The 25,439-nt window shown below is 37.7% G+C and overlaps 1 protein-coding gene across 5 annotated transcripts in view; it reads left to right on the top strand.

Moving 5' to 3' along the window:
* The window catches only part of GOLGA4 (golgin A4), a 103,573-nt gene that overhangs the window by 18,825 nt on the left and 59,309 nt on the right, over positions 1–25,439 (top strand). For 3 of the 5 annotated variants that reach the window (XR_013345283.1, XM_077811064.1, XM_077811063.1), the window contains exons 3-11: positions 3,407–3,502; positions 9,879–9,944; positions 10,990–11,304; positions 14,261–14,308; positions 15,709–15,765; positions 20,213–20,311; positions 20,932–21,070; positions 22,904–23,091; positions 25,022–25,105. Coding sequence is in view for 4 of the 5 variants with exons in the window: in XM_077811064.1 (XP_077667190.1) it covers positions 3,407–3,502; positions 9,879–9,944; positions 10,990–11,304; positions 14,261–14,308; positions 15,709–15,765; positions 20,213–20,311; positions 20,932–21,070; positions 22,904–23,091; positions 25,022–25,105 (1,092 nt within the window). In the remaining variant the exon portion in view is untranslated. Of the gene's footprint in view, positions 1–3,309; positions 3,316–3,406; positions 3,503–9,878; positions 9,945–10,989; positions 11,305–14,260; positions 14,309–15,708; positions 15,766–20,212; positions 20,312–20,931; positions 21,071–22,903; positions 23,092–25,021; positions 25,106–25,439 lie in introns of those variants that run through there. The other 2 variants (XM_077811066.1, XM_077811065.1) reach the window with 2 other exon arrangements.

Below are 25,439 nucleotides of genomic sequence, written 5' to 3'. Positions count from 1 at the left end.
TTGAAAAGTTGCCATAAAAAAAACAGAAAAATTGTTCTTTCTTGTCACAGGGGGCAGTACAAGAGGCAGTGGGTTCAAACTACAGCATACCAGATTTAGATTAAATCTCAGAAAAAATTTCCTAACTGTAAGAACAGTAGAATCAAACTGTCTAGGGAAGTCATGGAAGCTCCTTCATTGGAGGTTTTCAAAAAGGCTGGGTAACTATCTGTCTTGAATGATTGACTCAACAAATCCTGCATCTTAGCAGGGAGTTAGATTTGATGATCCTTGTGGTCCTTTCTAACCCTACGGTTCTTGGATTATGTGGAAATAGATTACTCAAATCATGCCATGGTTGAATTTAACTATTTAGCATTGTGAGAAACAAACACCTAATATACCACTACTGTGCAGTCATTACTCAGAACTATCTGATTCCTGAAATTCTTGACAATGTAAGATCAAACTAGTCCCATTTGAAAATATACTGAATCAACTGAGCTACAAATAATACACATTTCATTTTGGAAACCTTCATAAATCTTTAATTATTGGCAGTCATTGCATTCTACTCACAAGTTTTAAAATTTGCATTTCATTGTTTTAGCTGATCTTGTATAAGAACAAAAGAGAATTAGTGTAAAGTCACTTTTCTCTTTGATAGTTTTAGCTCTGCTGCTTATTCATAAAAATAAATAAAAAAAACTGTTAGTGAAACATTGATGGTTGAGATTTTACACACCCCAAAGTCGTGAAACTCAAAGTTATGGTTCCCACAGCTATTGTAAGTTGGCCACTTCTGCATATGTAATGTTTGCCATTGTTCTTTTTGCACATATATGTTAAGCCAGAAGAATTATCACCAATGTGACCAAGTTATGAAGGCTGTAGGAACTGTAACTTAGAATTTTATGTTTTTTGCTTGTGTAAAATCTCACTCATGAACATTGTTTTAATTTAATCTCCCCTTTTCTCCTCTCCTAGAAAAGGAAGATTGGATTTTTCACACTTGAATAAGTTTACATTTGAAAGTGTCCTCTGGCAACTCTCTCAAATGCAAAAGTATATTTCGCTGAATGAATGGGTATTAGACTGTGCTTACAATTGTTTGTGTCCTTCTGGCCCTGCTGCTGTAAATACTGTGCCCTTTGAGAGTGTTTGCCCTGTAATTTACTGTTTTCAGGATGTGAACTTTGAAATGAGGGTTTCTCATGTCCTAGTCAGCCCTTGATAAATCATCCAGTAGGTTGCTAGAGATAATATTTATCTTATATTCTACTGTGCTTGAATTACATCTCAAGCGTGGCCAACATAGGGACAGTTGAAGCCTTTACTGAAGTTAAACATTTATGGCATAGTTCTGAGAAGTGAAACTAAGCAACATAGTGGTTTCAGAATGAAACCCCACTGAGGCATTGGTCATAGCAGCGATTCACAATTTTCTAAGTGCTGAATCTTCGTCTCCCCTCCCTGGCTGCAGAAGATCTTCTTGTAGTAGAACCAGTGAGGTTCTACTACATAGAGGGTGGAAAATGAACTATATGTGTGATTTAAAAAAAATATATTTTTTGCTCTCTATTGGCTGATGTACGAGAGGGTAGTGCATCTACTGGATGGGAGGAATCTTCTTTAGCTTTAGGGGTTTTTGGAAGACCAGCATTCAAGGCTCAGCTCCTCAGATTTGTGTGTGATTTCTGTCTCCAAAACATGGATACATTACAAGAGAAGATTTGAGGAACTAATAAAGCGGATGGGCACATGTTGCAGATTCCAGCTTCGCTGAAGCAGATCCATTGGCTATTCCTCTTGCTTAATGGGAGCTATGAGATCATGGAGGCTACTCCAACAAAGAGATTTAGGTAGTGGTTCTGGTGTCGAAGAGTGGCCTTCGGGGCAGGGTTAAGGATTCTTCTCTCCCTGCCTCAATTTCTGGAGGAAGTCTCCAGCAAATAGTCTGGCTGCTGATCTTTATGATGAAATAGTCATGTATTTCTATTTCTACTCAGACATGCACGTACTGGAATCTGTTGAGGCTCTTGTTTATATTTCTGTTGCAAAGATTTGCCTTAAATAACAGAGCCAAGGGATGGAAAGGAATGAGAACTAAGCCTCTTGAAGTTATTATTTTCCTAGCCCTGACTCATGTTGTAATATCCAGAGACCACTAGGTGTACTTATTAATACAATACTAAGCACATCATCCATTTTCTCTAAGTGCTGTAATAAACACTAATTATAAATCATTATGTTTATGTGTGTCTTATTCTAAATCTTCCCATAGATCAAACTGTGTCCTAATCTCAATTATAATCATAGTAACAGGGTGCTTTATGTATCCATTTAAGAAAAGATCAGGAACCTAATCATTTTGCAGTGGTGTCTCTCCCTAGAGATAATACTTAAGACCTTGAAATTGAGAAATGGTTTCCTTCTGAACCAGTCGCAAATGAAAAACCCTTTAAGTGATTCACTCAGCAGATTACTCGAGTCTAGAATTACTGAATTGATCAACATGTTCGGCAGTAAGATAGCCCAGCCTTTGGTTTCTGAGTGTCAGCAAAAGCTTGAAATATATTGAAATATGTCAACACATATATATTGATATATATTAATTATAGTAATATATTGAAACGTTACACCATTCTAACAATGTTAAACGATAAAATACGCTTGAATACATAATGAATTTGAATTGTTATTCCACAGTCTCTCTTCATGGACGCTTTTACTTTCTGTGAGTTTACAAACTCGTCTCCTAAACTGATTCAAATACTTTAAATGTAAACACTACCAGTTGAGTTAGCAATTTCTTGTATCATTCTGTAACTCCTAACGATTCCAGTCATTATGTATGGGGATGATAGCTAAAGTATAGTTTTGAGCACATCCTACATATGTTAGCATCCCATTGTTTAAGGACTTTTTACAATATAATTAATGAATCTTAGTGGAATGATAAACCTTCAGAAGTACATAGTTTATATTAATAGTTGTATTAGAGTAGACATAAAAGTACTGATGTTACTTTTCAATATAAATATATTATGTCATAAGCAATTTAACATATCAGGACAACATACCTGTTCCGAAGATGTTTATAAATAAAACTATAATGTCAATGCAAAATAGTACTTGCTCATGCAAGGCTAAATTAGGGCACGCTTTTGCTACCACTTTCTTTCCTCTCCAAATAATCAGTATAATAGATCTTGGCTGTTATGACCATGAATGATCCAATATATTTCTGTTCTTGCTTTGCATTCCTCGGTGGGTTACGTATACCATGTTGTATCTTATTGTAGATCCTTTTAGCACTGTGCAGAAATTGAGATGGTGAGATAAACGTTTGCAACCTTCTTTGATTTTTTTCCTTTCTCATTACTTGTGTTTTTCATCTTCCTGCTTTTTGCATTGAATGACACAGCTGCTAGCCGGGATGATAGCAGAGCCTGCTTTTCTCTCTGAGTATACTATCTTTGCTTTGGATCCCAAACAACCTAAACCACAGAGTGACAGTGTGGTGAGTCCTCCTGCCCTTTTCAGTGATGCCTTTAGCGGGGGAGGAGAATACTGTTAATTCTAGAAGGCAAAATTAGTACTGCTTATGGCTTATAGTCTCACAAAGGTATCTTGACTACCCTCTTGCTAACCCTGCACTAAAATTCAGGGGTAATACCCAATAGCTCATGGCTGGTGTGCTGTATGATGTGAACTTATTTTAACACAGAAAATTAACATTGTTTTGTTACACAGGAAAATGCATTCTTCCCAAACTTTCAACAAACAGTTGCCACATAGATTTGTAGGTTTCTTGCCTACAATCCATAAATGCTGCTGTAAGTCATTCTGCTAGTTTTTAATATCTGTCTTTGGATATTTTGAAGGAAAATGGGAATGATAAACATTGATGATAGTGCTTTTTCTGAAAAAACTTTAAAAAGTATGCTATTTCAGCATATATTGCTATATATAATGGTAGCAGAAAACCGTTTTCTTACATACATACTGAAATTCAACCATGCCTAGCTGATGGCGTGGTTGTTAGTGCAATAGTGTGCTATCGCTCAGACAAATACACTTTTTCAAATGTATATTCCCTTGTCTTGTGCATTGTAAAAGCAATGTTTCCAGTCTTGGAGCTGGGTGAGAAGCAAGAACAAGAAGAGAGGAGGAGGAAGAACAAACACACCAAGGGAATGCTATTTCCGACCTGAACCAAGGTTTCCTTTTAAACATCCCTCTTCTTTTGACTGTTTCACTTCTATTCCCTCAAAATCAGAAGAATTGCTGCCTTCTATGCTCCAGTGTTATGACATTTCTGGGTGCATAGTGACTGGAAAATATAACATTTTCAAGGGGCTCTGGTCTCCCCATTCTTCACTGTTTATGCTTGGCACCCACTGAAGTGACTGCTTTTTGCTCCACATATAGAGGAGAAAAGAAATATGAGAAGTCACAGAAAGTGTTAAGGGTCAATAAAGTATAGGAAAAGAATTGGGATGTGATCTGTAGCCATACTACGTTTTGCTTTTGATCCTATCTTGCAAATTAAACAGGACTGGACTGGAGGTGGTCCTTTGAAGTTTAACAGATATTTGAGTGCTATGTTGATTTAGTATGTGGGGTAGTTCCCTCAGTGTTAGTACTGAATCCGTCCTTTACTATGGTGCTAAGAGGGACAGTCAGATGCTGGAGGGGTCCCCTGTTTCTGCTGAGATATAAATCAGAGGTGCTAACCAACTAACATCAGAGATCCCATGGAACTTGATCAGTACTTCACTCTCCTGGCCATGTTCAGCTCTGGGCCATGTTCCAGTTTAGATACTTTCTGCATACCTAAACTCTCCCTGCAGTTATAATTAGGTTCTGTATTCATTTGTGCTTCCAACCGTAGACTGTTGTGCACTGAAAAACAGCACACTATGTAGTATCCTGGTTGTGGCTTCATTTTGGAGCAAACATTTCTGTGCATGCTGAAGTGATGGCTGTGCATGCCCTCCCTGGGACCACTAGCTGCACAAATACTCCCCTCTCCCCCTCAAAAAAAGATCATGTGAGGTTTAGCATTAATGGGTATTGCCAGTGTTTTTAATCAAGCTTCGTCTGTGGCTCTGCCACTTTTTGCTTAATCCTTTTCTAAAAAGACAGTGTGCCTGTGGGGGGCAAGAATGAGAGGGAGAGGAGGTGATCACGAGAACAGTTTTTCTTCACTCCCCTGATATAGGGAAAGCTAGGTACAAAATAAACAGGTTTAAATAAGAAACGTTTTTTTGATGAGTGCAGAATACTGGAAACTAAATGTTAAATTAGAGCTCAACTTCTTCGGTTAAATTAAAAATGAAAGAAGAGTGTTGTCTGGAATTTTTAAGGCTATGTAAAGGGTGCATATGATCTAGAAGACCGGAGCATAGTGGGGAAGCTGTGAAAGTCTGGCAGCTCTGAATTGGAGAGAAGCTCTTTTATTCCTTGTGTTAGTTGATTCTGAGAAGGCTGTTCAAGGTGAAATGTTATTCTCAGGTGGAATTCTTGTGTGTATAAGAAGTCAGATTGTGTGTGCGGGGGAGGGGGGAATGTACGCTAAGTGCTTCCTATCCTATTCCCTCAAATTCAAAATTTACACACAATCCCAAAATAGCTAGATTTTTCTGAAAAATGATTGGTAATAAAATAGTTAACAATTTAGACACTTAAACTACCGAAACTTTCAGATTTACCACGCTACTGAGGTATATGGATCAGTTCACACCTCTCAGTCTACAGACAGCCTGAAAATATAGCTCTCAGGCAGGCTGCGGTGCATCAGTTCATGCTCAGGACATTATCTTTGTAAACATAAAGGATAGAAACTTAGAGAGAAACCGCAAATTTATTTTTTGGGGGGAGGGGAAGCCTGATTGGGTTGGGGGCACCAGAGAAGGATATATCCCATCAGTCTGACCCCTCATTTATATACAGTGGAACCTGATTAATCTGCACTAATAAAGATGACCTCATTTGTGGGTTAATGAGGTTTCCACACAGAGCTGCGTTTGGTGATGTCATGCTTGCTATGGATCAGTGGGAGAGAGCCTTGGCATATTAAGTGCTGAGATGGGCTACTTGCATTATTACTGCTGCTTATAGGCTCCTTGTATTTTCTTCTGCTGGTGTTGCTTGGACTGAAGATTCATGGGCCAGGGTTTCTTTGCTCCTGACTGATTGTGTTTGAGTCCCCATAGGAGTGAAGAGGGACCCATCAAAATGTGAGGGGAGCTGGGGTTATTTGCTATCAAAGGCTGAAGCAGCAGGAGCAGTAATCAAAGTAATCTTGATTCAGAACTTCAGTCAGTGCTAGAAGTCCAGGGAGTGGTGTGGTGCTTCTCCAGTGGCCTGCAGAAAGCCTGACCTCACCTGCACTAAGTTCAAGCCTATAGAAATGTCAGCAGAGCCTCCTTGATTCTAGTTTTAATAAACATAAAGTGTTGAAATCCACTAACATTAAAGAATTTTAAGCTTGTGACTTACCAAAGAGTGAAGTTTTGACATAGCACCTTCCTTCCAAGGATCGCAATGCACTTTACAGATATTAAGATATGACCCTCAGAACATATATTATGTTCTGAGGTACATACATTATTTAAATTACTGTAACATGGCACTGTGTGTAGTGGTCCTTTTTTAGTGCTTAGGTGGTACATAAAATTAAACAGTGTTATTTCCATTCACTACTACAAAATAATAATTTAGTGTATATTCTTTGAGGGGTGTATGTGTACATTAGGACAACCTACAAAAAGGGTAACATAATTAAGATTAAATTGTTAATTATATACTGTGATGAGGGATAGCTGGTTGTGAAGCTTCCGGGGTTCACCTAACTGCTTCCTACCGGGGATGTTTCTGTGCTCGACAGCTTTGGCTCAGCCCTGGCACCAGCAGCCTGCTTACAGCACAGTGACCTCATCCTGGCTTCTGCCAGCCTGGTTTCTTCTTGCAGGGTGACACCAACAGCCCTTGCAGTCCCGTATCTTCCCAAAACCATAATCTATGCAATGCTCCACCCCTCCCACTGTAGCAATCACAAAACCTTATCAAGTTCACTACTTCTTTAAAAAGACAGTACACAGCCCCAGCCTGTTGGTTTGGCTGAGGATTTTATTCTTCGGTTTGAAACACTGCACTGAGATGGTTTTGTAATAAAACAAGATTAAGTTTATTAACAAAGAACAGATAATTAAGTGATACCAAATAGAAGAAATTGGGATAGAAATGGTTACAAATAAAAATATGCATCTAAGACTAAAAACGGTCATTCTTCCAGCATGGCTGGCCAGTCCTTAGCAAGGCTCCACCACAGAGCCCAAAGCACATGGTTTCTTTGTCTCCTCAGGTGAAGGACGCCAGAATGGATTTCTCTGTTTATATTTTAAAAATTTCTTTGGTTTCAAAGTCAGAAAGACCTCCTGAGGACTCAGCTTGCTGCCCACCAGAGAGCTGATGCCATGTTACATTTTGTAGTCTACCTGTTGTGATAGTTAAGTGACTATCTCCCCCACTTGCTAGTTTGATGGCTTTGTTTACCTATTAAGTACTTTTATTGTCTCTCCTTGCCCAATTTACATTGGAGACACATTCAAGTGGGTAGAACCACATTCCTTTGTTTAGGGAGAAGTGACTTAAGCGCCACCTGCCAAACACACTTTAAGAATGTATTTCCAGTATATAGTTATCTTTCATATCACGTGTACATACACCACTCAATAATATTAACGACTAGTGTGTTACAAGTTCGCATGTGATCCCTTACCTTTTAGATACAGATTATGACAGCCGTGAGTTGGGGTATGCTGAACTAGTCAGGCCAGCTGAGCCTTTGCTAGATCGCAATGAGCCCTTTCCCCTCTGGCATTGGGGTGCTCCTAGGGTCACAGTGGTGGTGTATTTCGGTTTCAACTTTGAAACTACATTTCACAATAATCTTTATAGATGCTGTTCTCGTGTCAGTTCATATTTTTTTTATAAATATAAATACCTGATTGGAACTAGTAAATACTGTTGCTTCAGTCTTTCAGTCTAAAACATGTTAACATATTTGTTTACGAAACAGACATATAAAACCTCCACATCTCTGTGCTAAATCCATGATATGGCCACCAGGTGCATTTTGTAGCTGATGTGTGGTGTTTACTTAGGCCACGTCTACACTTGGAACTTAACCTAGCTATGTTGATCATGGGTGTGAAAATTCTTCCGTCAGCCTAGCTACTGCCTGTTGGGGAGATGGATTAACTATGTCAACAGGAGAACCCCTCCCATCTCTGTAGTGTCTACACTGAAGCAATACAGCACCATGGCTGCAGCTGTGCCATTTTAATGTGTCAAATGCAGACAAGCCCGAAGCCTGTAAACTCATTGCAGCGGGGACTGTCTTCCCTTTATGTGCAGTACAGAACTGAGCATAGTATTGGTACTGCACAAATGATGAATCAGAAGTTTATATTTTTATTTAGGTCTCCCTAATTACTAGCTTTCTAAGATAGAAAGTGAAAATTGAGAGCCAGGGTAGTTGTGAGTAAAACCTATTGAAAGCTATGACAGCCCCATAAGTAGAATACACAGGGATTGTAGGAAGCAATAGTTGTCCCAAGAAACTTAGTATTTCCTTTAGCGGTGCAGTCCTCTTAAGGAGTGCACAGATTTTGTGCTCAGTGTAGACAGAATAATACAACTTCCAAAACTAAACAGACTTTTTATATGGTTTATGTTATTGCTCATTTCACTTAGTGTCAGTTTGGATGTACAATGTGTATCCCTCTCAGGCTTCCTTGTCTGTTCTAGACTTTGTCCTTGGCACCCTGAGTCCATCCATCCCTTATGAATCCATTGGAAGTCCTTTTTATCTTATAGGAGTACTCGTCCTCTTTCCCGTTTTTACAGTAAATATATGCAATGTAATTTCATTGTAAACATACTGTGTTTAAACCTATGACATTTGCAATTGTAGTAATAACTGAATACTTTAACTGCACTTCTATTGCATGTGATGGCTTACATACAAATGCTTGTGTTAAATTCATTTGACGTACCTTGATTTAAAAACCCCTTTTATACAATTTTAATGTTTCCATTATAATGTAATCCTTATTTTTTGGCTCAGTTTAGATACTTTGCAGTTCTTAGCCTGAAAGATCCTCGCTTCCAGGTTTTAGCATTTTTACCACTTCAGCCTGCATTGGTTCGAATACCAATAAAGTATTTGAATTTATGCAGGTCAAGAAGCTGCTGAACTGATGTAAACAGAGGGGGAAGAAAAGGAAATCATCTCTAAATTCTTTAATAAAAATAAAAAAATTATTGCTTTTTGTTGACTTTTCATTTGGGAGTGGAGGAGAAATGTTTATTTTAAAAAGTTTTGCATATCATAACTTTTCTGAAAGTGTCATTTCTTTCTCTGTACTTAGTCATAAACTTCTGAGTGTACTGATATAAGGGAGGTAATATGGGTAATTGCTTACAACCCATGTGGTAGTAGTGTAATACTTGTTACCAATCAATCACACTTTTCCTGCTATCATTTCCATTTGTTTTTAGTACCTTTCTTAATGAATAAATATTTCAAATGCAAGCCCTATGAGTAATTTAAGAAGAGATGTTGACATTTGAAGTTCTCAGTGTATTAATCAGTCCACACACAGCAGCTTTGTAGTTCTGTATATTACAGCAATTTGTGTTTTCAAAACTTAACATACTAGTTGCAGTTTGCATGAACGCATTTTAAAAAAGGAAAAGTACTAATTATGTTTACTAAAAACATTTACAAAGCCACAGAACTGGGATGCTGTTTGTAACAAGTGGGTTTCTTTGTGCTTTATATTGTGTTCCTTTTCTTGTAATATTTTTCTTTTCTTGCATCACAGAATGTATCTAAACAAACAGCCCCCAAATCCACAGACAGCAATGGAAGTGAACCACCTTCCCCTCAGGTACTTTTTTCTGTAGCATTTTCATTTCATTAAAAACGCTGTTGACTGCTTTAGCCTGTATTGATACATTCGTGTGACTCAGTATTAGAGTAGTGGTGGCCAAATACTTTGATATATAAATTGCACAGCTCAGTGATTGCCCGTTAAGACTGGGGAGCTTAATCTGTTGGATTGCTATTAATAAATGGTAGTTTTGTGGGAAATGAAGATTTTAGATGTGAAGTTGCATAAGCCTCTCTTTCCTTTCCAGTGGGCCATTTTAACAAAATTTGGTGACATGTAGGTAGGCCCCCAGTCTTACCCCAAATAACATGGCTAATTCAGTGTGGATGGGTATTACTTTCATGCTTTTGTCAAACAGATTGTGTTGCATGGATGCAAAGTGAGTTTCTACTGGAAAAAAAAATTTTTGGTAGGGTTAACAAGAATTGTGGTAGAGTACTGACTAGTGTGCAGGATATCATTAGAGAACTTCATTTGTATAATTCAGTAAGTGTACTCTTTTTGCTGTGGAAAGTTCTATATTAGAACTAAGTATTTGAAGTGAGTATAAAGAAATAAGACTATCAGAGAGTAAACCCCCAGTTTGAGAACCCCTGAAGTAGACACTACGCTTTTTTACCATACAAGTACTTGTATAATAAACTTACTATGTGGGTCATAGGAAACATATTTCAATATCTTTGAGATATGTTTAATGACTTTATAAAGCTGTTGTAAAATATTGGCTTCTGTTTAATGGTATCTATTTGACTTCTTTTGTAACTTAGGAGCAAATATGATATTTATGCAACTATTAGGTTTTTGATGATCATTTAAAAACTTGTTTAAATTATTGCTAGGATGCTATTAATTTAAATTATTTGCCATAGAGTTCAGTACAGAGGCTAATTTCAAACTATGTTTCACTAGATAAGTAGTTTTGTTTCAAAGAAAAAGAAAAATCACTATGAAGATTGTGTTTTAGTGTGTATATGTACCTATATTTTTAATTGATCTGATTTATTGAAGTGCCGAAGTAATCCATTTCCTTATATTTTTGCAGTTAAGTGACACTCAGACTTTTGCACAGAAACTCCAACTCCGGGTTCCTTCAATGGAATCTTTGTTTCGAAGTCCAGTAAAAGAATCCCTGTTCCGCTCTTCTTCTAAAGAGTCCCTGGTACGAACTTCTTCGAGAGAGTCATTAAATCGACTGGACTTTGACACACCTGGTCCCACATTTGATCCACCATCTGATGTTGAAAGCGAGGCAGAAGAGTCACTGGGAAACATGGACAGCCTCAGCAAAGAACAGCTTTTACAACGATTGCGTAGAATGGAACGTAGTTTAGGCAACTACAGAGGAAAATATTCTGAGGTAAGAAAATGTTTATTGACTTTCCTAAATGTGGGAGGGAAGAAAAGACGGTGATGAGGAGGCAGGAGTGACGGGCTGAAAAAGTGGAAGAAATTTATCAGTTCACTAGCTGTGTATTTGTATATGTATTCAATAGCTGTGTATTTGGGACAAGGGTATTAATTAGTGGCTAGTAACTTGAAAGTTACCGTATATACTCAATCATAAGCCGGTTCGTTTATAAGCCGATCCCCCCCAAGATGGATAAGTAAAAATGGAAAATTTTTATGACCCATTCATGAGCCGACCATATAATTCATAAGACGACCCTATAATTCCCACCTTATCTGGGGAGGGCCAGGGGAGGATGTCTCTGGCCTGGCCGGAGCTGCGTCGGCAGGCTGAGCAGCGCGGCTGCAGCCTGCTCCGGTGGGCCAGACCGGCCAACGTGGCCGCAGCATGTTCCAGCGGGTTGGGCCGGGTAGCACGGGCGCAGCCTGCTCTGGTGGGTGGGACCAAGCAGCCACAGCCTGCTCTGGGGGGTGGGGCCGAGCGGCACGGCTGCAGCCTGCCAACCCCAGAGCTGCAGCTGCTTCAGAGACTCGGGGGAGAGCAGCGTGGCTAGAAGTGGAGAGAGTCTGTCCCTGCCTCTTCCCTTCTGGATCTGCTGGCTGTGCTGCCTCTCCTTGCTCCCTCTGTTGGGGGGCTGAATCCCACCTCTCCCTCTCTATACCCGTTCATAAGCCGACCCCCCTTCTCTGATGCCTCCCTTCTTTGCTAAAAAAATTCGGCTTATGAACGCGTATATACAGTAGATTTTTTTAGTTCTAGATGAATTTGTATTTCTAGATGAATTTTTTTTATTTTGGTAATCTGCAGAACATTGCAATATTTAACTTCTCTTGTTTATATACAAAACCATATTACCACCAACTGAGCTGGATCAGTTAGGATCTCTTGAGTTATATGGAAAATATACTTGTGAAAGGTTTCCTGAGCTAAAGATTTATTTGAATATAATTGAAATATTGGTCAGATCTTCAATTCCAGTAGTGTTTCACAGTGAGTTTAGCATGGGATACGGTTGCATGGCAGTAGATTGTACTTCTCAAGGATAGCATTCAGAGGCAAAGTACAAAAACGTATATTTACATGTTCTGATTGATGTATTCCATGTACAACATACAAATGTTTTTCCATTTTGCCTCCATTGGTCTTTCATTTTAAATCACACCCCGCAGATTTCTACTTAAAAGCAAACAAAATGTTCTTTGTTTATGTTCAAGGACCATAAATTTCACAGTTTTCAATGAAAATTGATCACCTTCATTTTCTAATGTTGATCTGAAAAGCCATCCTTCTCTTCTTTAAATGCATTTGTTCATTCAGAATTGAACATTGCAAAAGTCTTTATGATTCTCTGAATATACTCTGCCTGTGAATATAGAAATTCCTATGCAAATCTGGCTCCTGATGTGACAATGAAAGGAGTAAAATATGTGCATTTCTTTATTTTTATTGTTTCGTGTGTGTGCAGGGAGACATCCTCGTCTCTCAACCTTATTGACAAAATAGATTACAATTAGAATGAACAAAACAAATCTGACAAATTCATTTTTTCTTCTTTCACTAAGAATCTGAAGGCACAATTATACACTTTTCAGTGTTTTCTAACTGATGACTGCATTATTCACTGTGTTAGTACACAATAAACGAACCTTACCTGTGTAAACCCAGTGATCTTTGTATAACTCTAAAGAAAGTGTTACTAAAGAGAAGGTTTTCTTCAGTGTCCTGATTTTGAGTATGGTCTATTAATTAGTTCCTAATTTGCTCTAGAAATCTGTTCGTTTATTCTATGGAACAGATTTCCTTTTCTTCCAGAAACTGTTTTGTTGTTCAGACATGTACATTGGGATTTCCATGCACCTACAATCATTATTTTTGTGCTTCTAATAATAAATAATTTAAAAGCGAAGTTGGCTTCATGGGCTATGTATTCCCATAAAATCCTTGAATGGCTGTTGTCATAACTAAATATGCTTTTCAGATATTATTGATTATTCTCTTCTGTCCCAAGAGTTCCCTCCCGCCCCCCAGACAGGACTATCACTTGTGCTTAAAATTGCTAATTGCCCCACATTTTCTCCAGCATAGTATATTAGGATTTTATGTGGCATCTCAGATCTCTGGATGCACACAAAGTTTTGGCTGAACAGAGTACTGCTTAACCAGTTTCAAAAGTTTACACTCTACCACCTGAGTGCCATTACGATATTGTAGGCCTGCCAGCTTTGCAAATGGTAGGGGAACATCCCCAAAGTTTAATTAAACTGAGTTGCACTATTATTCATTAAGTCTTTGTCAATTTACCATGAGAAACTTGGTCCATTTACAATCTTTCTTTGTCCACCAGTTCTGCTGGGTGTATGTGAGGCGGATGGGAAGAAGTTCTGTGCTTCAGAAGCCTCTGTTTATAAGGGTTATATACATTCTGTCTTGTACATCCTCATATTATAAAATGAAGTTGAGTCTGTCTGGGATTTAGAGGAGTACATAGAAGCACAGGGTAGTTTTTCAGGTGTGTAGCTTTTCAGCCATAATCCTTATTCTCTAGACTGCCTGCATGAAACTTATTTTGTCACCTGTGCTTAAAGGCTTTTCTGCAAGGGGACAAATGGTACATGGCATGCTGAGTAACCTTCCTCTTTTGTTTTTGCCATTCAGACTTTGAAACCTAAACACATTTGGTATTGGGAAAATATTTTATTAGAAAACATTCCCCTGCTGAGCTTTGGTATGTACTACCCAAAGGAGGAGTGTTCATGAAAAAGTTACCTGTAGGGCCTACCTGGTGAAATGAGGAGTTTGAAAATTTAGTTAACTTGCATAAACCATGAAGTTTTAACTTCAAATTAGATAATTCTGGATGGAGCTGGACTTAATTAACCAATATGCTTGCTTTGTATATTTTTAGCTGGTCACTGCCTATCAGACTGTCCAGAGAGAGAAGAAAAAGCTACAGGTAAGAAGAGGTACAATTTTTCCTGTTTTGTCTGAGCATATTTCTGAATTTTAAAATGTTCTTCTCTCGCATCGTAAAATATGTAAGTGATGTACTAGTAATTAAAGAAAAAGAAGCCAAGCAGATGAGTCTCTTTATTTTAAAGGTAACTTTCCTTTTTCTTTTGGCATCTTAAAAATAAGTTACACTAGCACTAAAATATTTTTTCTATTAAGATTTCAGATTAGGGATTTTTTTGCGGTTCAGTCTTTTATTCTGTAATAGTTTGAAATGTATTCTCTTCTTTTTTTAAAAAAAAGGCAAAATATAGCTCATGCTAAATAAATTGAACAGTCTGTACAAAATTTCCTACATAAGGTGGTAGTTGTGTGTATCTTATATGCAGTATGGATTCCAGAATTACTTAATTTTGTAGTTTTCCTTTCACTATCACATATACCACCACCACCACCACCTTTTCTTTAAAGTGTTGTTGGCAGAGTGCTTGTGTACTATGGGCTACATTGGATCTAAAGTCTCTCATATCCCCCTGATTTCTGCAATGTCCCATTGCAAAACTTGTGCTACTGTTAATAAAATTGCAAAATCTTTCCAGAATGATTTCAATGAAATCAAAAAAATTATTATCCATTTAATTACTCTAATTTAGTTTTGCCATAATTTTCTGTGTGAGGGGACACAGTAATCATTTCACACACTTATATTTGCTAAAGCAAAGGAATACCAGGTATATGAGTTCTAAAAGCCCCCTTTGTTGCTTACATATGAAGTTTCAAAAAGGAGTGAATGCTACCTGTATAGCAGGTACAAGAAAAGCAGGGGGGAAATGAAAAGCCATTACGAAAGTGTAAGGGGCTAAACACATGGAACTTGAAAAACAAAAAAAACAACTTAGACAAAAAGTAAACTTTGAATCTTTCCCCAAGAGATTTCTTTGAGGATGTAAAAAAGGGTAAGAAAAAATACAGACAGTGGAAAAATGAGAGGCCAGTGTTCCCCAGGGGAAATAAAGTAAGTGAGCATTCTGAACAGCTAGGGAATCAAATGAGAAAATTTCATAATACAAGTTTAAAATTTAAATTCAAGTAATAATAATTAAAAAATAGAAACCACAGGTTATAGGGGAATAAAAAGAGGCTGTGTATTTTCAATTGTGACTCTTCAGTTGGGGATGCTTACTACACTTCTGTGTGATTTGTTTGTTTTTTTGTTTTTTTAGTAGCAGCAGCCAGGATCAGGACATATGGATTTTAATGCTCTGTTTTATAATTTGCAAGTAACCCCTTTTGTACTAATACTTTGACAAGGCAAGGTAATCAGGCAGCTTGATTTGGAAGAGAGATGCAGAACATAAGTCCTCTACACTAAAGTAAAGTATCTGCTTATTCTTTTTTATTAAGGGTATATTGAGCCAGAGCCAGGATAAAGCACTTCGGAGAATTGGAGAACTACGAGAGGTAACTTCAATTGATGGTTGAATATTTTTAAATTCATACAAAGTACACTTTGTGGTAGTGTTTATCCTTTGATGTGCAGTTTTTTTAGTTTGTAGTAATTAACAAATTCTGTAATACCAGTGCCAAAAACCTGGAATTCCCTTCACCATTTCTGTCCACTTTTTTTTTTTTTTTTGTATTATGTTCTTTCCTATCTTGCTTATTTCCACGTCAACCACTGCTATCTTGATCTAGGATAAAGCACAGTTCCATAACATTGTGATAGAACCATGTTTGCCTGTTTACACTATTCCTCTTGTCCCCGACCCAATGGGTTATGAGTACCCCTAACTGTGACAGAGAACTGAAGCTAGCATGTGGTTTTTCTTGCAGCTTAGATGAGGCCCAACAGTGGATGAGGATATGAAATTTGTGACTGCTTCAGTGGTTGGAAATGGGGTTGCACATCATTTTAATATACATTTTCCAAAGATGATCTGCAAATAATGTCAGAGAATTTTGTGACAAGATTTGCAGACCCCTATCTGTTTTAGACTCACTGTGCTTAGGTACTACAGACATAAGCACTACAGAAATACCTGAAATCACGTTTAAGTAGATGGTAGAAAAGTACTAAGTTATTGTAAAAAAAAAAAACTGAGTTGAATTTCATAACTTTCTCATACATTCTTTTTCCCGCCGTGGTGATTGTTGAAAAGTCATTTACTTTAACGTGTACTCATTTATTATCCTGCCTTTGGTATTGAGCAAAACCAAACAATGTGCAGAACCCAGTTCATGAAGAGGCATTATCTTGCTTTAATTTCTACCATATATGACTCTATTATTTAAATCCATGTCAGGGTTTTGAATTATTCCTTATTTACAAAAATATTTTTATCATGTAACATACAATATAATTAAAGTCTGGATGAGTGGACATAAATGTGATAAACTGATCAAATTAAAACAGTCCTGTCCATTTGAAATCATGAACCTATACTGTATGTATAAGTAGCATGTTAGGTAAATTCTTTGGCAAGTATGCTTCCTTTTAATTTAACTTACATGATATTTACAAAGTGTATAGGAATCATGTCACAAGTTTAACAAATATCTGCAACCTGTTAGAGAGAGAGAGCAAGTTATACTGACTGTTTTACAAAATCAAGTTAAAGATCCCTAATGAAATGCAATCAGAAATTAAAGCAACTTACCACACAGGTATTGGGTACCAGAATGAGATGTCAGCTCTGCTTTCACACAGCAACATTAGTCTTCAATTCACACATGTTCCTAACTCTTCGTAATAAGCTCCCCCAGAAATCTAGCCCCCCCACTCATTCAAAACCAAACACCTTCTCCTTAACTGCCACTCTGATGTAACTGGGTTCTACACACTGCCTTCATCATATTCTCGCTTGTTGCTACAGCTTTCAACACTGTTGCTAAGATCCTTGGAATGTCATTGTATCAATCATTCTGATTTAGGAGATTTTAGGTGGTTTAAATGCCTATATTTTTTGCCAAACAAATGATCTAGAAGATTATTTAATGAAGATAAAAGGAATTTCTTAGGCATAATCACACTAAAATAAAGTGGTCGTATTTCACATTTATTGGCAAGAAGGGGCTCACAGATTTCCTTGCATGCCAACTTTCTTTTAAACTATTTTTTGGTCTGTAATCACAAAGTGCTGTTCCTCATCCATGTGGGGTCTAATTCAGGTGAGCAGAGTTTGTAGAATTTTAATTGTAACTTACAGTAATTTTCACTCATGCTCACATTCTGTCTTGTATAGCAAATCTGTAATGTTTTTACAAAAGATAAAGGGAAGTGACAAATTAGCTACCCCCTTCCTTTATTAAAAATTTAAGTAAAATTTCCATGGCAGTCATCTATAACTATCTAAAATGAAACATCCTGATTTGGGCATGACCCTTTTCCCATGGAAGTAACAAAACTCCCAGTGCAATGGTTCAGGAGTTGGGTCTCTACTGAGAAATTTAGACAGATCTTTCCTTAAAAGATGCTTTGGTTCTTATTGTGCTTTTTGTAAAGATAATTTACTTTAAATCTGAGTACATCTTTACTGAAAACCATAGTCCTATGCATAACTTAAGACTGATGATAACTCTATAGAAGGGTTACTAATTATGTAAGATTGAATTTATTCAGGCTTTCCCTAATCTGCATCAAATTACATTTGCACCTCTGGAAAAGACTGTCTAAAACCAGATCTTGAAAAAGTCAAAAATGAATAGGAAGCTCTGTGTTGGTCTAAGCCAGTGATGGTCAGTTATTTTTTTGTTGAGGTCCCAATTTCTTGGTCAAGGTATAATCCAAGTCCAGACTCCAGAGATGATGATGATGATAATAAAAAAAAAGCAATAATGATAATGAGTAAATAAAAAGATTTTGAAGTCTGTTCAAAAACGTCTGGCGGTCCGTATTTGCCTTACAGTCTGCCTATTGACCACCCCTGCTCTGAGCCATCAACTTCTCTAGAGTTTGATTCCTAACTTTCCAAAAAATAATCAAAGGTGTTACTAGTATTCTAGAAATATTTCTTGTAAACAAAATTTGTTCTAAATAAGTGTCCTTTCTTAGAAAGAGTTGCCCCTTATTGTGTAAAAATAGAGGTCAAATTGAGTCTCCTCTGAGGATAAATCCACAACATAACAGTGCCCTGTAAATGAACACTTCCCTGTCTGCCTTTTCTGTTCTTTACCAATAATACTTTCAGAGCTTTCTGATACAACAGAAGAACATTTTATCATCCGTCACTTGCACCTGTAGCAGTAGACTTCTTTGGCATTTGTTGTCACCCTGAGCTCTCCTGCTTTTTGTCTTTGCCAGCTTAAAGTATTGCAGGTGAGGCTCTCAAATGCAGGAAACCAGGTAATCAATAGATAGTGAGAAATGTAAAGCAAAGCAAGGCTAAAAAAGTGAACTCAGTTGAATGGGAAGAGAAAGGAGCAGTCTGTGTCTTGGAACTCTTGTCTTAAACACAGTCCTCCTGTCTCTGTATGGCTCGTATAGTAAGCTCACAAAGATGCTATTCTTTATAGGCAGTTGCTGTTCTCAAAGCTGACATCAGGGAGGGAGGGTTCAGTTATGACATCTGGAACTCATCTGTGAAGGTAAGGGGTAAGCAGTAAGACTTAGAGCATAAAAGTGAGGTTAACAGTGTCAAATGGGAATAAAGAGAAGACTGAGCAGTCAGTGACCCAGGTCTTGCCCAAGCTGTCTTGCTTTGTCTCCTTCTGTCTCTCTGCATGGCTTGCACAAACCCAGACTTACAGGTGCAGTTCTCTTCTAGGTAAATGCTTTTCTCAAAATAGGCACCTGTGAAATGGTAGTAATTAGATTTGGTTCACCAGCTCTACCGGTAAACTGACTGTGAAAATGTCTGTATATCATTGTATATCATTGGGGGCATATATGTTGATAAAAGTGACTTTTTAAAAACTGAAATCCTAGGAAATGATTTTCAATGGATGCATGAGTAAATGCATTCATTTCTTACAGTCAACAGAAAACCTATTAGAACTGTTTAGCAATTGACCACTTAAAGAGGTTTACAGATGTACCCTTTCCTGCTTAGAGCACTGTTGTACTGTACTTGCTGCTCTGTAATATAGATCTTATTGTAGCATTTAGGAACATTTACTCCTTTCAGAGGAGTAGAAAAAGAAACCAAGAGAGACATGGTGGCTCAGGGAATGGTAGTGATGTACATAACTCTTTGGTGCAAGATCACTGATTAACATTTAGTCTAGATTAGTAGTCCATTATCTAATGTCAATTCAGGGGAGTGAATAGGTAGTACCAATATATAGATTTTAGTGGCCAAATGTTGTGGACAAAGGCATTGTCATCATTAAAATTAGTTGGTATTCTGTTAGCCTTCTCATTAGGGAGTCATAGGAGTGGAGTCTGACTACTATCTGCATTAGAAGCAGTAGCTCTCTGGTCAGAGTAGAAGCAAATTGTTTGAGCAGTGAGGGAAACTTGATTTACTCTATGGATAAGTTAAGGATTTCAGTCTCACAAGGCCTAGTCTTGTGAGGGCCATGTGTTCTCAACTCCAAAGGAACTGAAAGTGTGTGGCAGCTTTCAGGAGTGGCCCTGAAGTGATCCCATCACATGCATTAACTCACTTAACTTTAAAGAGAGGGAAAAACCCTTTTCTTGCATCAGATCTTCTCTCTTTTTTCCTAATTTTGAAGGGTGGTACTGTATGTGCAATCAGATGTACTGAATGTTTTACATACATGCTGTACTGTAATAACTGTGTTAACTTTGGTTCATACTCTGGACACAAACTTGCAGTCAAATTTAAATAATCAGAAACCTTAGTACATCTTTAAACATTGTTTTGAGATTATTTCGTTATAACATTTTAATTTAACTTTTGAACAAACTTTTCATTTTGCATTGAAAACTTTTCTCTGTGTTCCTTAGGAGCTCCAAATGGATCAACAAGCTAAGAAACATCTCCAGGAAGAATTTGATGCATCTTTAGAAGAAAAGGATCAGCTTATTAGCGTCCTGCAGACTCAGGTAACATCACTGATCTAAGAAAGAGACTCTTGAATCAGTTGAGGGAACAAAAGAGAAATGATCGCCCTTTTTCCGAATATTGTAGTATACAAGGTTTTATAAAGAAATGGCGTGGTTTCATTTCTTTAATGGTAGCATTTAGCTCCACATGTCAGTGTCTTTTATAACAATTAATGTTTGTGGTCTGTAAAGCTTCTTGTATACATGTGGTGTTGAAGAAATAATACTTAAGGATGTATAGTACAGGTGATAAAGAGCAGCTTTGCAAAATCATTCACACAAGAAATGCATTTGTTTTCTAATGGCAAGTAAAATATCAGATCCATCATTATGGGCCTGATGTGAGCAGACGTTAGGGCTGGTAAGTTTTCACAACTTATGCAAAGATGATATTGGGAAAATGTCCCATTTTGCTTCACCACCTGTAAGAATGATAGTGTTTTTATGAGTGGAGAAAAAACAATGCTTATTGTGAAATCTTATCAAAGGGAATTTGCCTTTCTGTGGTACTGAGATACCAATTTGATTAAAGCTTCTTTCCGTTTTGAAAGAAAAACATGTAAGAATGTACATGTATCGTAATATTGCTTCATTTTTAACAAAATGGATATTTTGTTTAGGTATCTTTGCTGAAACAGCGATTACAGAATGGCCAAATAAGCACTGAATTACCCGAAACAAATACTGAAACTGAACCACAAGTTCAAAGTCCAGCAAAAGAAATCAGTGCAGAAAATGTTTTGGAGCCAGGAGGTACTGGTAGGTGTTTTTCAGAGAAATTTTGGAGACAGTGGGGCCAAAAGGATGATGCAATTATGACAGCATATCAGCAGTTGCAACCTAGGCTAATGTAATAAAAATGCTTTCCAAAGGGAGACAGTCTGCCTCAAAATATGGCAGCTAAGAAGCTTGAGGGAGTACAGAGGAGTAAAGACTCAAGTTCAGACACGTTACTTGTCAGTGATAGAAACTTTGAGAACCTGTACCACTGAAGTCATGTGTAGCCGGATTAATCCAAACTGCCTCATACCATAGTAGAAACTACCTCATACCATAGTAGTTCATCCATTTGGTTTTCTGTGATTTTTATGGTATTGTTCTTTTGTAAGTTTGGCCCCAGGCTTTTCTTTCTTGGCCTTTTGACTTCAGAAGGGACCGCGTCCCCTGGGTTGCATTTGACCTGCTTTTGAGGAGTATGTCAATGGTTGTACAGGTTCCTTAAGTTTCTGATCCATCTTGGCTTCTTAAAACATTATTGGCAGGCCATTGTTAGCAAGTGGAGAGTGCTGCCCATCCTTATTGTGTTGAGGTCTTCTTTCTGGAATCCATCAAGGAATCCTTTCTGGGATTCTGGAATGGTTGCCAGTTACTACTCTGTCTCATTTCTCTGCTTCCCGAGGAAGGTGAAAAATGATACTTGATTTACCTTGCTGCCTAGGTTCATGAATGATCTCCTGATTTGGTTTTTTGGAACGTCTCATCTGCTTTTGAAATGATTGCCCCTGGCTTGTAACTTTTGTGACCAAAAGACTTCACTGCTGTTTTGGTTTTTATTTTCTTTAAAAATTCCTTTGAGCAATACTGCCAGCTAGATACCTTTTTGAGCTACATCGTACTCCACCTTGGGAAAACAGGAGTCTGGTTGGTTGGAGCTAGAGAGAAGTCCACCACATGAAGTGGTTTGCTTCTCATTTATATCTCTGCGTGTTGAGGATATTCTACGTGAGGCAACAGGCCAGATTAAGAATCTTGGTGTCATTCAATCACACCATTTGCATGGAAAATCTTGTTGGATGTGGCGCAAATATTTTTTGAATTGTGCAACTTGTGTAAGGTTTGCACCCTTAAAAATCAAAATGTGACAGAGGTTCTCTTGTGACCAGTAAAATGAGCCTTTTGGTCTCAAGAGCATTAATGTTCCTTTATCCTCCATTTTTGGTGAATCATACCTCTCTAATTAATTAATTGTTTCAAAACATCTTGTTAAAAGGTAATTATTTCATATTATTTTAAAAAATATTTTTATTATGTTAAGGTCTCAGGAGCCTTTGTGGAGGGCTGCTTTAAAAATTAATATGTGGTTTCAATATGAATGCGGTGCATTGATGGCTCACTCTGTGTAATGAAGGTGCATTCAGCTTGACTCTGTGCGCTTATTACAATCAATAAAAGAATCTTCACATTTATTTGATCCAGAATTAGTCCTCATTGTCAAGTGGAAAACTGAAAGAGAGCTTTGAGGAAAAGACTATTTGCCATTTTGTGTATATATGCACATTTATGGTTGGCTCTTGAAAGCATTCAGGTTTTGTAGATGGCTACAAGTAACTCTAAACTCAGTTGTAACGTTGCTGTTTGGGGTTGGTTTGTTTTTTTAAATGTTCTCTCCTCTGACACTCCCAGAGGAGTAAACCGTTTAATTTCTGTTTATAGTTAAAAATCACTGTTGCCGCTTTTAGGTGCTTTCCCTATTTGTATCCAGAACTTCTATCTAGGTAGTCAGTCATGTTAGTATTATTACAAGGAGTCTTGATAAAAGATCTGTATTTTGGAAAAGTAGTGCTTGTAGTAATGGGATTATGTTGTCTGTAGAGGGTGATGGAGATTCTGCAAAAACACTAGAAACTCTGATTAAGAGAGTGAAACGTCAAGAGAACTTGCTTCAGCGATGTAAAGAGATGATCCGATCGCACAAGGAACGCTCTGCACAGCTAACCAATGAGAAAGAAGCACTGCAGGAACAACTAGAAGAGAGACTTCAGGAATTAGAGAAAATGAAGGTATGGTAAAATCCCTAACCCTTGATAGGTATCAGCTAATGTAGTGCAAGAGTTCTGATATCATTTAATTAATTTACACAGCTGTTCTGATATGGCATGGGTCATGAAACTGATCAATACCAAATACTGTGTGGCTGCTGTGCCAAGCTGCCACGGGAAACAAAGATGTAACTGCACAATATTGCTTGCAACACTACTAATGTAGTATATGCCAATGATATTTCTATAACATTTTTCATCTGTTATCAAGCACTTTACAAAATAAATAAGTCTTACAGGACTCCTTTAAGGAAAATCAATCTGCAGCCAGTATTTGAAGAATCCCAAGCTTGCAGCCCAGGCTCCTGTTGTTCCCTTCTGGTGGCTGCTTCTGGCATCGACCCCTGCACTTCTGCCCCCTCCCTGTAGAAGGCTCATCTCCTATCTAGGTGTGTGTTGCTCAGCCAACCATGCATTCACTCACCATCTGCCTCCATCTTTAGATGTTCATGGGGAGGCAGGAAGCCATAATGGGCCTGGGTGATCATTGTCTTAGCAGGAGGATCATTAGGGCAAGAAGTTTCCTTATAGCTATATCATAGGCCTCGGTGAGTAGTAGGGGACAGCAGAAGTCAGGAGGTCATTGCAGATGCTGGGGCAGAGGAGGAGGGATCCCAGAAAAGGTCAGAGGATTCGTAGTTGGCTGTAGAGGAAGAAGTGCAGACTCTCTGAACCAGCAGTTAAGCAAGGAGTATTTTCACTTATAGTCAGATGTGAAAAGTAAATATCTAATACTTAGACCAATATTCCCTATAATTGGGTTGGTGACAGGCATATGGATTCAGAGGTTAGGTTGTTTGGAGAAACTTCACTTCAAATTTCCTGACTTTCAAACATTTGGTATCTTAAAACTGCGAAGTTCTAATAGTGTTTTCAGTTGATGTTTACACTATTAACTCTACCTTAATTAAATTTTTTAAAAGTTTCATTTTAGTGTTTTGTCACAACTATATTATATCACCCAGACTCAGAAATTTTCCTTGTAAGTCAGAAGTTTAATCACTGTAATATTTTAATATTTAAACAATTGTGTCACTGGAAAAGCTAGACATCTCTGGTAGTTGGAATAGAATACTGCACAAAAATGAAAAAATAAAAAGCTACTGATACATGTCTGAAAGAACATATCAAGATATAAAACAAGTTTTTTTTGCAGTTCACTAACAGCAAAAACACAGTGAAGTATTAAGAAATATTTTGAGGCTTAGTATAATGAAGGGAACGTCTTACCTAAAGATAGCTTGTATGAAGGAAGAAGTGGATAGATATAAAGTTCCTGCTTTCAGATTTTTTTTAACATATCAAAATAAACATGGGATTTCTTAGTAAGTGCAGAATGTATTTATAATAGTTTGCCTATTTTGTTTTAGGGCGATGAGCATTTGAATCTTGTTTCCATTTCTTGGGTGAGATTCTTATCCTCACCCTGGCTTATACCAAGTAAAAGGGCTGGATCAACATAAACTGGCTTTTGGGCATAGGAAAGGATTCTTCCAGCACAAGAACTGTGGAAGGCAGCTGTAATGTTGCCTTCTTCAGACCCACTTTCGAGCCTTGGGATGGGGGTGGGGGGGTGGTATGTCTGGGATGGGTTTGCATCATGTGGCTCTGCAGATATTCTGGGTAACGCTGCCAGCCACAGGATAGCCCCGGGAGGCTGCCATAATTTAGACCACCCCACAGAGATGTTTAAACTACAACAGGGACTGGCAAGTACCTTGCCCTGGCTTGTGAGTTGTGTGATAGGCTGCTTAGAAACAGCACAAAATCTAGTTTCTTCTCTGTCTCACAATTAGGGACTTTTGCTTGCATTATCCGGACTTGAAAAAGAGGAAACTTTTTCTTAATGGTGGGAATGCTTAACTCTTTTTCATCTCTTGTGGTTTTTCAGGAGCTTCACATGGCTGAGAAAACTAAACTGATTACTCAATTGCGCGATGCAAAGAATTTGATTGAGCAGCTAGAACAAGATAAGGTAAATAAGGCAGCGTTTTTTCTTTAAACTTTCAGCTTTGGGATAAAATTTATACAAGCTCAAACTGTCTGACCTCTAGTTCTAGTTCTATTACAACTGCTCTTAGTAGTGGTTTGGTTTTATTTTACATTTCAGATTAATAATGTTTTGTTGGCTTGTTAAAAGTTAAACTGGTGTTAGAAGGCAGTATTTTGTAAATGCTTTGGTATGGTTGACTAGTAGTTCAGATTTGATGTTGGAAGAATGTTTAGAGCTGATTGGGACATGTTTTTAAAAGACACAGCATAGTGATTAGTAGTCTAGGTGAATTTCTAACTGATAGTTATAATGCTAG

Source organism: Eretmochelys imbricata, chromosome 2 (genome assembly GCF_965152235.1).
Source record: "Eretmochelys imbricata isolate rEreImb1 chromosome 2, rEreImb1.hap1, whole genome shotgun sequence".
Taxonomy (NCBI): Eukaryota; Metazoa; Chordata; order Testudines; family Cheloniidae; genus Eretmochelys; species Eretmochelys imbricata.
This window is presented reverse-complemented; position numbering and strand designations above follow the sequence as displayed.